This window comes from Paramisgurnus dabryanus, chromosome 9 (genome assembly GCF_030506205.2).
Source record: "Paramisgurnus dabryanus chromosome 9, PD_genome_1.1, whole genome shotgun sequence".
Lineage (NCBI taxonomy): Eukaryota > Metazoa > Chordata > Actinopteri > Cypriniformes > Cobitidae > Paramisgurnus > Paramisgurnus dabryanus.
Genome location: NC_133345.1, coordinates 24,921,537 through 24,936,000, shown reverse-complemented (window position 1 = coordinate 24,936,000; position 14,464 = coordinate 24,921,537). Strand labels below are relative to the sequence as shown.

Genomic DNA, 14,464 nt, shown 5'->3' with positions numbered 1-14,464 from the left:
CCAGCGGACAAAAACAAAAAATCTGAAGATAATAAATGTCCACTCAGGAAGCAGCAGTAGCGACAGAAAAAGCTTCATGAAACAGGTAAATCACGTGTAAAAAATATAGGCACGTGTGTCTTTCTTTCAAAATGTTATTTTAGAATCAGTGCAACCTGTGTTCACATCTATAATTCTGAACTTGGACGTCTGTTTAAAGCTATTCAGATTTTTCTGATATTTTTTGAAGTGAAAATATGTGTTTGCCGTGTCATATGATCCTATATGCATCAAGCATGTCAAAATACGTGCCTGCTGAAGACGCATGGAAAGGGTTCATGATAAAAGAGACGCTCGTGTTTGCTAGGTACTTGCTTAAACTCATGTGTAATCAGAGTTAAGCAGTGGTGGAGTGGCAATCTTGTTGAGACTTTTCAAGTTGAGACTTTTCCCGGTGGGCCGGTCTGATAATGCTTATCCATTGCGAGTTAGCAACACCGTCTGGCGGCCTGATGTGCAGCCGTTTCCCGCTGGTCAAACTGTGCAGCCTCTCTGCTCAACACAGTGTATAAAAATGCTTAACCCATTCGGCAGGTCCAACCATATCTAGGATTTTCAAAAATATAGGGGGATCAGTGTGCCCCCCCATGGGCGTAGATTTAGGGTGGGACGCTAGGGACATGTCCCTACCAATATTCAGAGAAGACTGAATTGTCCCTAGCAATAATTTCGACCAAACAATTAATCTGTATTCATATATAACCACTAATGTCCGTCTTGTTCTTGTGTTTTCTATTTTTTACTTATTATATTTTTGTCAGAAATCATTTAAATTAGTTTAGAAATCTTTTGCAATACCGTTCTGTAAAAATGACGCTCTATGTGGTACACAAACTGTTAACAGCTTTCGTTCTCTGCAATGCCCGCCTCCGTAAGTCACATCGCTAATATGATTGGCTTTGCATTTCTTGAGTCCCGCCTCTCTAAAGCACATTGCTAATATGATTGGATTAGCATTCTTGAGTCCCGCCTCTCTAACGCACATCACTTTTTGATGGGCTTGTCTTTACTCGCTACGTGTGATAGGATGGTTTCACTTTGTACAACGCACCAAAGTTCACTCAACAAGACGCGCGTGATTATTCGGGCTACAGGTAAGTGAGGAAGAAAGTATTATTATACCCACTGTAACTGTTTCATGCACAAAAAAAGTTGTGCCATATAATGATTCAAGGACAGTGTTTTCACCAATACACGACAATCCCATGTTAACCCTGAGGAGTTGCAAACTTGTGTCAACCTTTTATAAATGGGGTGGCAAGGTTATTTAGAGGGTCCCTAATCCATGAAAGAAAATAACCCCAACATGGTAAAACATGAATTCATGTCATGATTCCTGAATACTTTCATTACTGCACTGTGGTCATTACTTTCACAGATGTAGACATAATGTTGCATTTTAAACAAACTATTTTTTTCACACTGATTAACTGTCTGTTAATGAAAAGAAGATTTAATGTGAACTACAGAAACGTTAATAAACTGTGTTCAGGAAACAGCATGATATATATACCTACTTCAACACTGGGATTTTTTGGCAAAATTAAATTAAGAATTAAATATTAATTGCATATTCTTCAATGTTATAAAGTTAATATGGATTCATATATGTTACAATGTGATTTTCTTTTTTTTTGACAAAGACTTAAACAGCTACTGTTTATTAGGCTCTAGGACATAAGGAATTGTTTATTATATAGTACATTAAATTTGGGATGGCACCGGGGGTGGCGAGTCAGATGTCACTGAGTAAAGTGCATACTGAGTTGTCTGTTGTTTATGTCAAGTAAACGGTGATAAACAGTTTTTGCAATGCGACCATTTTATTTATGTCCCCACCAATGCCAGAATCAAACCTACGCCCTTGGCGCCCCCCCCCCCCCAAATGGCATAAAAAGCCGCCAAACGTCTGTTTATTGCAGTAGCCTATACGTGGAAAAGAGCATACATTGCAAAAAATGACTTTCTTACTTAGTATTTTTGTATTGTTTTCAGTAAAAATATTTAAAAATTCTTAAATTAAGATATATTTTCTTGATGAGCAAAATGACCTAAGTAAAATAAATATAAAATGTAAGTGAATTTGTGCTTAAAACAAGATTTTTTCTTACCCCATTGGCAGATTTTTTGCTTGTTTTAAGCACAAATTTACTTAAAGTTTATATATTTTTTTTCCTAGGTCATTTTGTTCATCAAGAAAATACAAGTTAATTAAGGAATTTTTAGATATTTTTACTGAAAACAAGACAAAAATACAAAGAAGGTAATTTTTTTGCAGTGTAAACAATAAAATAAAACATCTTTTTTTTAACAAAAAAATATAGTTTAGATATTATTTAGACTAATAAGTGTGCATTAAGGAGGTTTAAAATCTCTAGCCTGGTGGTCAGGACATGAATGGATTAAATCAGCAGATTGGCAAAGGTTTATTTATCCACATAATAAAAATTAGCAAGGTAACTTTGCAGTAGAACACATTATATATTTCCTATGTGATTTCCATATTATAGACGAGAGTATTCAATAGCAATAAACGTCTCATATGGCAATAAATATCCTCACAACATATTTTTTTTAAAAACTTGGACAAAAATTATTTTCAAAGGAACTGTATTCTTACAGTTATTCAAAGATGCACACAGAATATTCTGCATATGATTTGAATATTAGACGAAAGTATTCATATAATCTCTCAAAAATGTATATGACAAAAATTATATTTAAAGGAAATGTATTCTTATAGTTATTCAAAGATGCACACATTATTCCATATATTATTTCCTGTTTATGAGCACGTTCGTCCCTGGCCTTGCTCTGTTATGTAATAGATAGGTGCACATCACCGTCTTTCAAACAGGTATCATTTTGTATAGACCGTTTCAGCAGTAACAACATAAACAAGCGGCTGTCGCGGTCCGCACGTAACTTCCGGTAAACTCCGCTAAGAATAAATAACAACAGAGTTCTTTAAACGTAGTTTATTTACATAACAAGCAAAAAAACAACACATAGATTACCTAGGAAACCAAAACATTTGTTATTTTCGACGAGGCATTCGTTCAAGAGATCAGTTTAGTAACTAGTCAGACCATTAAAAAAATGAAACCGGAAGTAAGGTTCGGATCCAGACGTGTATCACGTGCGTCTGATGAAACCGTCTATAGTTACTCCCTTAGGAAAATTAGCCATGATTTTTTTTTTGCATATTGATTACAATTTGGATTACCCTAGTTTTGCTTCAAATACCATGGTTATGGTTATTGTGGTGAGACCTCAGTAATTTTTTTTTACCACCGAGGGCCACATCAAAAGATTTTTTTAAATCTTATCAGATATTCAAAATGTGACCACAAACACATATTTTGAATTCCTGCCTCCTCGGAAGAGTCCCGAAACGCCACTGCCTTGATGTCACCCATAGGTTTCTGAAGAGCATTTTTGAAGCCCAATGCTGGCAGAGCCTGCCGTCGCCATCTTGGCAGCGCTTCACTCGCGAATAACCGAAAATGGGCGGATTGTGGCCTGGTTTCAGAAACCACACCCACCTAGCTTAACAGTACTGATAGCAGCAATGATTCACCTGTCACTCAAGTGGCCTCGCCCTTAATTATGCAAAACTTTAAGGCTTAATATATTTTAAACAGATAAGTTACACAAAAATTCACCCCCTCACATTTGTCATGAAAGGGAAAATTTGCTATAGACCAAAAACACTTTTTGTACCAAGCTGTAAACATATTTATTTCTGCTGTAAAGTTGCGATATTGACTACCTTCTCTAGCTGACAGTAAAATGGAGAACAAATGCAAACTTTTGCCTAACCCTTCAGCAGTAGGGAACCTTCAGGGCCTTCTACGCCTTCAGAGAAGGCCTAAAAAAATTATAAAAAGATTTTTTTAAATAATAATACTAATAAATAAGTATTCAATAAAAATATGTTTTTAAATTTCTATTTAATTTAATATTTTTTCCTCGCTATACCCGATGGGCAGGGCGGAGATACATTTTGGTAGCCCGACAAGAATTCGCAATAGCCCCGGGACCTCGGGCTAGCGATTTTGCGAGCCCTGGTTATATTATACTGTAACAGTTATAAGCCATTAGGAGGTGCACTGAGAACGCAGGGTGCTATATTTCCCCTTTAGATTAACAAGCTATCCTACAGCTAAATATATATTTACAAAAAACAAAAATAAATTAAAGAACATAATTTAAGCTTGTTAAATGCAAATTTACAGAGCCTCTTCACAGAGTCTGTATTTGTGTTTATCAGTTAGATTAAAGTAATTTTAAACTTTAAAGCTGCATTTAAAGGCAGACAATGCCCATTCTGTAATTTAACTTTGCGTGCTCAAAATTTTTATATGGTCAATGTATGATTTAACAAAATACGAATAGCCTAGTATTATATTCTGAATTTAAAAATTTACGAAAAACAAAATACTCTCAATTTATTTGGGGGTTTATTCCCCCATGCTCACTTGTCTCTGTTTCCCTGTTTTTAAGAATTAAGGCGATGTAGTAATTAAAACCTATCCATTAAAATTGCGACTTTAATTTATTGCGCCATGCATAATTGCGCATGCATTTGCAATTCCTTGCATATTTTGAAGGCCCAGCTGAAGTACTCACGGTTCGCCACTGCCCTACAGTACTTACATTTCTCTCCTGTTAAAAAAACATTCACTCAAGTATTTATCTCCACGTTAAGTTGATCCTTAAGCAACAAGTTACATGTTGGTACTGAAATATAAGAGGGATCTCCAAGTCTCTTGAGCTATGAAAGAGCAAGCTCTCGTTGACGGCAAACTAGAGAACTGAACGTTCCAGCAAAGTAGCTCTGCAGCACCTGACACATCAAATAAATAAAAATCTATTACGCAACATTCATCCTCATCTAAGAATGATCAATATCAAATGGAGAAATCTATTCTAGAGAAACTTCTCCAGAAACACACCAACCATAACATTCCCTTTGGTCCCACCAAAAATTCGTAAGCTTATCAAAATCCTGTTGCCAACGCAGTGGAAATAAATTTGACACAGGAATTTTTAATAGACAGAGTGCGAGACTGTTAATGCACAATGTGACTGTAATGAATCTCAATTCAGATTAGCACAAAAAGCCTTTATGTCTCCGATCACCTTGAGGTGACTTTTAGCACCTGAAGCCTCCAGTATGATACAAGGTTATATCTTGTCATTGTAGTATGACAGATGTGACGACTGCATTGTCTTACAGCAATGGCAGATTGACCTCAGCAGGAACTTACTGACAGACCCTTTATATTCACCTTCCTCCCCCACCACACACTCTTCTCATTCCTTCATTTCATTTTTATCCCTCATCCTGGTGATAAGCTCCACCTTTCGGTTTTCATTTCTGACCCAAATAGCTGGCTCCTGGTGGGTGCTCCAATAACGCTGCCCATTCTCTTTGATGCCGCTCCAGAGCGTCAGAGCAAAGCCCATCACTTTGACTCTAAAGCTCCAAAGCCACCAAAAAGCAGCTCTGCTTTTCATAACCATATCATCCCCATTGCTAAGTATTATCCTATATACTCCACTCATTCAGCAGACCTGTGATACTCAGCTTTATTTTACTCTCATACCTCCTCATTGACTCCAACGGCAAACATTTCCGTCTGCGACCCATAAGCCATGATTGCGATTAACGATCTATGACTATTTGTCTCTGTTAGCTAGCCGGATCCTCAATGTGATGACAGATTCACCCCAGGGCCGGGAGAGCTTCCCACTCCTCATCCATGAGAGAGAAAGAGAGAGAATTTACCATGAATGGCAAAAAAAATGATTCACCATTTACGTACGAGTGAAAAAAGGGGTCAGATTTAATTTAAAAATTGGCACTCATTTCTCATTTCTACAGATGAAAGCTCATAAATGAAAAAGCCTGGCTTAACGCCCGGTATGGAAATATAAAAGTTATGAATAATGCTTCTGTCTCAATCACCAGGTCTGTTTTAATAAGGTGGATTAGTACAGAACAGCACCTGCTCAGAAGAATAAGCAATCTTTAGCCAGAGACACCCAGAGGGAGGGGTGGTGGGGGGTTTTATGAATCAGAGGTGGGTTCCTTTCCTCTCCCCCCCTTAGGAGGAACCTTGTTAGGGTCTGCAAGTGGATTGTTTTGTAGGAAAGCAGTCTGGGTCATTAGCAGCATCCATGGCTGCACCTCCTCCGCTGCATCCAGTTCCTCCGGAAGCTGGTGATTTACAGACTGTTGGTAATCATGAAATGGCTCCTTTGTTAATGAAAATGCCCATAGATCCATACACAGCCTTTTGCAACCATCATTCACTAGTAAATATACGTGGCATAAAGTGACCAACAACCAAGCTGTACAGTGTCACGCCACAAAATTTAACGAACGATGGACAGACTCTGTGACCAGTTCACAGTGAGTAATTTGTCTGTCCACATTAATTTAATGGCTTAAATCAGACTTTGATTTTTATTATTTCAGAATAAGATTTTAAGACTTTAGTATGGTATTTACAGACTGGGTCACATATAATTTTTTTTGTTGTTGTCATAATTGTGCTGCTTTTGTTCACATATTTAGACATTTGTATCCATTTATAATTTAACTGTGGTTAGATGAGGGATGAATAGTGTAGATACCTGTCTATTATAGACAGATATATAAACAATATCCACTGCAAGTATATACACAAAATAGTATTGTAATATTTACCTGCAAACAACATTTTTAGCAAGTGTTACAACTAACCCCCTGCCTGTTACAATTAACCCCACCTATGGGGTAAGTTGTAACGTTTGCACTTCTGTCATGTTTGGTGTAACTGTCCAAGAATGGGAAGTAATAGAAACAAACTTCAAATGGTCATTTGTAGCAAAGATATGTGTGTTGCTTGTGTAAAAATATAATTAACCAAACTCTATTTTTGAATGATGAGCCAAAACCAAAAAGCGTTAGGTTGTGCCCTGCTTTCTCCTAAAGGTTTGCTTTCCTGCTGTCTGTTGAAACTACAGAGGTATGGTTTGTTGTCCCTCCTGCCTTCAGGTTCCTCACAACATATAAATATTAAACAAGTCAATATCACTTTCTCTCTCAATCACTAGCTTGTTTTCTCTTTTTCATTCTGCAGATTCTTAAGCTATCACCATTCAGTTGATTAGATTGAATATTGATGGTTTCCCATTTTGTCCCTTAACGTCTCAGCCACCGAGGTAAAGGTCTGTGTACCAATTCATCCTGTAGATCCAATGACAGATGGTTTTTCACATGCAGCCTAATTCCACCGTGTGCACTACTTTTAATTATGAAGACCAATTTCACCAAATACTGGTCCACATTTTCATTCATCCATCAACCTAGCAATCCACCCATCTATCTATCTATTCCTCCATTCATTTGGCCATCTATTATCCATCACCCGGACCAACTTTGTATTTAGTAGAGCGACAACAGCTAATCAATGAAACCAATAAAAATTGATATTGATAATAGTGAACAACCAATTTCATTATAGATTACTTGCTTTTTTACGTAGTGTGCAGAAAACCATTCTGTTAAAATGATTTCCAATAAAAAATGGCACAGGGCAAGCTGCCGTGCAAAGTATAAAGTGAACATGCTGTCCAAGGGAAGGGAGCACTTTTGCACTTTACAGTATATAGCACTTCGAAGAAGGCCAAAGGAATTTAGTTTAATGTGCCAGGTTGCAATGTCAAGTGATTTGATAAAGTGCTTGTGCATTTCAACATGTCAAAATGTTTCTTACAAAATCATACTGTATCATTTTTTATTTGAGCAATACATTTGTGCACAATATTTAAAATAGAGAATTGATGCAGAGTATCAAATTAGTGAACTAATCAAAACTGCAATATTTACAGTATGCCAAAAATCATTAGGATATCAAGTAAAAAATCATGTTCTATGAAGATTTTTGTAAATTGCCTACCGTGAATATATAAAAAACGTATTTATCATTAGTAATATGTTCTGCTAGGGACTTTATTTGGACAACTTTAAAAGCGATACTTAAAATATTCAGTAATTTTTTTTTTGTCGACTCAGATTCCAGCTTAGCAAATAGTTGTCACATCTCAGCCAAAAATTGCCCTTGTCAGGACCCGTCTGAAATCATGTGTTTTATTACATCTAGTCTTTGTGTTCGGGGTCCTGGCAGTACCATGTTTTATGTGGAAAATGTGTGGTTTTAGTATTGGTTTATTCTGACCACGCATTTCCCGGGTCTCGTCACTTTTTCCCCGATCCCTTACTTGTAATGATTTCCAGGTGTATGTAATTTACTTTGTCCCTATTTATTGTCCTTGTGTTTGATGTCTTGGGCGCGTTTGTCTTGTTTCAATCCTTGTCGTGTTCCTGAGTCTAGCATCTGTGAGTATTTAGAATGTTTAGTCTTGTCTGTTATATGTAGTTTAGAGTTTATTGTTGGTTTAGTTTAGTTTAATGTTAGTTAGCGTTACGTTCATCCTGTCGTGTTTTGCCCCCTCGTGGGTTTTGTTTTTCCCTGTTTTTGTCAATAAATTATTATTTTTAGTCCTGTCTGCATTTGGGTTCGTTCTTTGTTACAAATCCTTACAGCCCTATCCTAACAAATCATAAATCGATGGAAAGCTTATTTACTCATGATTTTAAAGGGGCAATGAACCTGTCGATTTTATTCGCTTATATGGTGGTCTGAGGTCTACCTATGATGTTCGTGTGTTTTTTACAATCAAAAACATCAAAAGCCATAAGTAATAGGCTATTCTGTAACATGGTTCTGATGTAAACGCCCACTGCTATGATTGGATAGCTTAATTCCCCGTCATTACATGTGGGGAGATGTTTAAAAAACATTGATTTGTAAAAATAGGAGCCGAACACATGTTTGAGCCACAAAAAGATTCTGGGTGCTAAAGATGATACAAATGACTAAATAAATGACGTGACTAAATTACCGTGTAAAACACAGTAAGCGTGCATCGGAATTTAAACTGCGGCTGTTAAGTCCTTATCAATAACTTTGTAAATTTCTATTGTGCTTGTGAGGTTGCTCTTACATACACGTAACGTTAGATACCACAGTTATATGATAAAAAAACTTTGAGTGCTGGACCTTTCAAAGGCAATTTGCCTAAATTACCGTATGCAACACCGTAAGAGAGCCAAAGAATCTAAATGGCAGCTGGTAAGTCTTTCCTTATCACTAACTTTGTATATTTCTATCGTTATATTACAGTCATATTGTTAAAGCGGAAGTCCACCCTAAAGCAACATTATGCTCCAACACTATATTTCATGCCATATATGTAGTTGATTGTGCTGCAATCAAATGTACTAACTCCATATAAAAAATTAAAGCTTTTAACTGCTACAGTAACGGTGATTTGACGCGTCATCAAATCACCGGAAGAAAAATGCACGACTACATTAATTCTGAATGTTCTAAATGGGGGCGGGTCTTGAGGCGAGATGATTGACAGTAGATGATAACGTTTTTGATTGACAGCTGCACAGGAGCTAACGTTAGCTTGCTTTGCTCGTGCTTATAATAACAACAACATGATAATAACTTCCTACGTAGTATGTTTACCGTAGTTACACAAAACAAGCAACAACTAAGCCAAATTATGTTTTAGATATTTTAACAATTTTACATTACCTGAGTCCGCGGAAAAACTGGGCTGAAAACAGTACTCAAAATCTTCCTGACGAAAGTGCTGGCTGCATATTCAAAGTAGTGTAGTGGTGGGTCAGCTGAGGGTCGCGTTGATGTCAACAATAAAAACTCCCGGTGGCCTGAATTTGTTGTCCTTACATCCACATACTGCACAGGTTCTAGTCATCTTTTATCGAGGGCTTTGGTGATTTCCCCCTCAGAGACGGTTAAAGCGGAGTTACTCTTTGGAAGCGTTCGTCTGCCGGCTAACTTCAAGTTTACTTGAGTTGATTTGAGAGCGAGCGGTAAAAGAAGTTATTAGGCTTGTTCAACTTCATGTGGCGTTGCAAGAATCGACAGCGGGATGACGTCAAAGTACCGCGAGAGCGATTCGCGAAATCATACGGAGGAGTTTGCTTTTAAATCCCTTTCGCGGAACCTTGACGTCATCCAGCTGTCGGTTCCTGCGGCGCCGCATGAAGTCAAACAAACCTGACGACTGCATCAAACAGTGGTTAGTGGGTGGAGCTAATAAATCAGTTTCGCGCAGTGCATTCTGGTTAATTGTGTCCATTAAAGACCGTTACGAAAATTCCGCTTCAACACACTATCAATCTAATAATCGAAATCGTGCAAATTTATTTATTTTTCCTCATGTATAATGCAAAGTGGACATAAATTACCCGTGATAAACAGGCTAAAATGTCTAGATTGGACTTCCCCTTTAAGTGTTGCACCTTTATTAATTGTTTAATGTTTTTAGTCAATTAAAACTGATGTTACAACACGTGTGTCACACGAAGCTGTGGGCGGGGCTACAAAAGTGTTTGTTGTATTTGGGTTTGAAGGAGGTGTTTAAATTCTAATCTAACGTCACATTTCAGCACATTCCTGAATCGACTGTTTTCTTGACTTGGTGCCAAGAACTGTTATATTTCAGTAAACAGGACGTTTTCTATTCTGAAGCTTGCAGGATGTTAATTTAAGTATGTTGACCTCTTATATAACAGAATATCAAGTTAAAATTAAGTTTTTAATTCACCTTTAAAAAATGACCATAATGACACAATGGTCCTGTGTCACATATGTCATCTCACACAACTATATCACAAGGATTTAAACTTAGACGCAACTGCATTACACATGATTTCCAGGTATACAGGTTATTACTTTGCTAGTCATGTATAGTCATAACACCATAAAGCCAGGCAGTGTAACAGAGGCGTTAAGTGAGAAACGCAGCAACTTTGCAGTGGCGTCAAGGGATTGGTGCAGCCATTAACTATGTGAGAGTGAAAGGACCTTAATGAAGTGAACTATGCTCTCAGAGTTAATGAGAGAGTGGACTCACCACTGGAGCAGTCCAGTCCTCCCCAACCTGGTTCACACTGGCACGTATCCGGCGATACACAGCGACCATGGGCGCACTCCTCGGTACATCGAGCTATCAGATAAAGAGAGAAAGAGAGCAATGAGCTTTAAATATGATAGATGTAGACAAAACATGCTATTAATGGACTTTGCAGACAATGTAAGATGTTTGAGGTGACAAGAATTCAGGATGCATTACAGACGTCGTAACCTTGAGCCTCCCGCAAGGCATAATTTAGCCGCCCAAAAATGTGCTGATATGGTGGATGACCAGACTGGTAATTTTCCAAAAAACATATCCCTACCACAGTTGTTAAAAAAAGGAACCAAAGCCTTTCGTACAACTGCACCTTTAAAACATTTCCTCCGACGACACGCTGAACACTAAACGATTTCCTAAGAGATTGAGTCCTTGGTCTACATCTCAGTTTATCACATGAACCGGTTGTTCTGTGCAAATCGAGCAGACGTAAGCAGGCACAGCCGCAAGGAAACAAGCTGTAAATCCCTCCAAATTTGATCAGCATGCACTTTGCCACAGTGCTCAAACGCAACGCCGGCCGGCCTCGTGCTGTTTACGAAGACTGCAGTTTTCTTGATTATTCTTATTGAACAACACAGCGTCGAATTGATTGTCCATAGCATTAGTATTCCTGCCCAGGTCCTTGCATTCAGTCAGATATTGGGATTGGGACAAGTAATAAAATGACCTACATGGAGTTTATGTCAACCTTTTCTATTTTTACTCTTTTCAGCTGCATGGTACACCGGTAAAAAAGATTAATTAAATAGGCGTTATATAGGCGTATAGCATGAATAATGCTTGAGGTGGTGAAGGTCACCCGGCCAGCGGGACTCTGAGCGACAGGCTCTTATCTGAGGAAGGAAACAGTTGGGCCCTAAAGCTTCTGGAACAATTCACTTTGATTGGAATCAGCGGTGACTCTCCAAAGTATGAGTGGAGGAGAGCATGTACTTTTCAGCATGAAAAAAACACAGAAGAAGTGTCAGATGTCTTATCTTTGAATAAGATAACTTTGAAATATGTTAAGGTTCTTTCTATCAAGAGTTAATATGGCTGGTCATCCATTTATTTTAAAGGATAAGGATAAACACTACATGTGACCAGCATTAATCTTGTCAATTTAATGTATGTGTTATGCTTCTCTCTGGCATAGGTGAGATAAGTCATTGCTAACCTTGATTATAAAAAAAATCTAAGTTTAATAAAGGATTCAGTTTCTCGTACACTGTGAGAAAAACGATCAAATAATTGTGCCTACACTGCAAAAAATGATTTTCAAGAAAATATTTTCTTAGTATTTTTGTCTTGTTTTCAGTAAAATATCTAAAAACTCTTAAATTAAGATGCTTTTTCTTGATGAGCAAAACGTAGAAAATAAGTCTAGTTTTTAGACCAAAAATATCAAATTTAAGTGATTTTGTGCATAAAACAAGCAAAAGAATCTGCCAATGGGGTAAGCAAAAAATCTTGAACATTTTTCTTAAACACTAAATTCAAGATAAACTCAAGAAAAATGTGCTTATCTTAATTTAAGAATTTTTAGATATTTTTAGATATTTTTACAGAAAACAAGACAAAAATACTAAGACATTTTTTTTTGAAAATAATTTTTTGCAGTGTAGCTGTCGGTACTCTTTTAAAAAGTACACAGTTTTTATATTAGTACTTTAGAGAGGTACATATTGGTACTAAAGTGTGAATATTAGCACCACACATTATGCTAATAATGTATCTGTACCTTAATGGTTCATACACTGCAAAAAAATGACTTTCTTACTTAGAATTTTTGTCCTGTTTTCGGTAAAAATATCTAAAAAATCTTAAATTAAGATGCTTTTTCTCGAAGAGCAAAATGACCTAAGAATATAAGTCTAGTTTATAGACAAAAAATATACAATTTAAGTCAATTTAAACTTAAAACAAGCTAAAATATCTGCCAATGGGGTGAGAAAAAAATATCTAAAAATAAGTTTTCTTTTTTCTTAAACACTTAATTTAAGCAAAATTTTCTTTTTTTATATTTCTACTGAAAACAAGACAAAAATACTAAGTAAGAAAGTTTAAGTAAGAATATTTAGATATTTTTACTGAAAACAAGACAAAAATACTAAGATTATTTTTCTTGAAAATAATTTTTTGCAGTGTACCTAAATGGTTCATATACACAGCAAAAAATGACTTTCTTACTTAGTATTTTTTTCTTGTTTTCAGTAGAAATATCTACACATTCTTAAATTAAGATGCTTTTTCTTGATGAGCAAAATAAGTCTAGTTTATAGACAACAAAATATACAATTTAAGTAAATTTAAATTTAAAACAAGCAAAAATATCTGCCAATGGGGTGAGAAAAAAAATCTAAAAATAAGTTTTCTTTTTTCTTAAACACCTAATTTAAGCAAAATTTTCTCATTTCTCATTTTCTCAAATTTTCATCCACATTGGCAGGTAATTTTAATTGTTTTAAGCACAAATTCAACTGTCTAAAAACTTAGGTAATTTTGCTCATTAAGAAAATATCTTGATTTAAGATTTTTTTTTTGATATTTCCACTGAAAACAAGACAAAAATACTAAGTAAGAAAGTCATTTTTTGCAGTGTAAGGACCCTTTTAAAGGGCACTGCCCCTGACCATTAACCTGATAACATTTTTTTCTGCCATGATGTTTATTTGAATAAATAAAGCCGGAACACAGACTGACTTCAACTATTTTCTTCTTGATTTTTCTATGTGTGACTTTAAACCACACAAGACTCACTCAATACGGAATACAATTTTTCAAGTTCTCTCACGTTCACAGTAGCCCAAAGTATGACACAAATCTTAAATGTCAACACCACTGGAACAGTGACTTGTTTTGGTAAAACCAGTAGAGCTGCATGCACATTACGTTTTGCTTATGATAATCTGCAAAATTGTTTTTCAAAATTTCAATACATATTTATACTTCATGCAAAGGGGTGCGAATTAATTTCTGAGGCGAGGCGAGGATATTTTAAAGAAACAACAAAGGATGTTTTATGTGTGTATGAAATACATCAGAATGCATACAACAATACCAGTCCAAGTTCCAAGTAAATATTGTATTGTATACATACACAGCACATTGCTTGCAGTCTTGGTTGGATGATAGCTGAAGTGCAGCCCTATAGAATGAATATAAATATCACTGTATACAAATGAATCACGCTCTTATACTGTAAGTGAATTAATATGCCTGTTGGTTTTGATGCTGGCACACACTGAAGATGGTCGCAGTGGCCAGAACCGCTATAGATTTTCACTTATAAAGGTTTCAAACCGGACCTCACTATTGGGCATAAGCATAGGAAAGATTGGGGAGGGAGAATCCCGAATACCCAGAGGATGTC

At 36.4% G+C, this 14,464-nt stretch overlaps 1 protein-coding gene across 2 annotated transcripts in view; it reads right to left on the bottom strand.

Moving 5' to 3' along the window:
- megf11 (multiple EGF-like-domains 11) overlaps nt 1–14,464 on the bottom strand; it is a 170,010-nt gene that overhangs the window by 111,318 nt on the left and 44,228 nt on the right. For both annotated transcript variants that reach the window (XM_065283262.2, XM_065283263.2), the window contains exon 6: nt 11,050–11,142. In XM_065283262.2, coding sequence (XP_065139334.1) covers nt 11,050–11,142 — 93 coding nt within the window. The remainder of the gene's footprint in view (nt 1–11,049; nt 11,143–14,464) is intronic.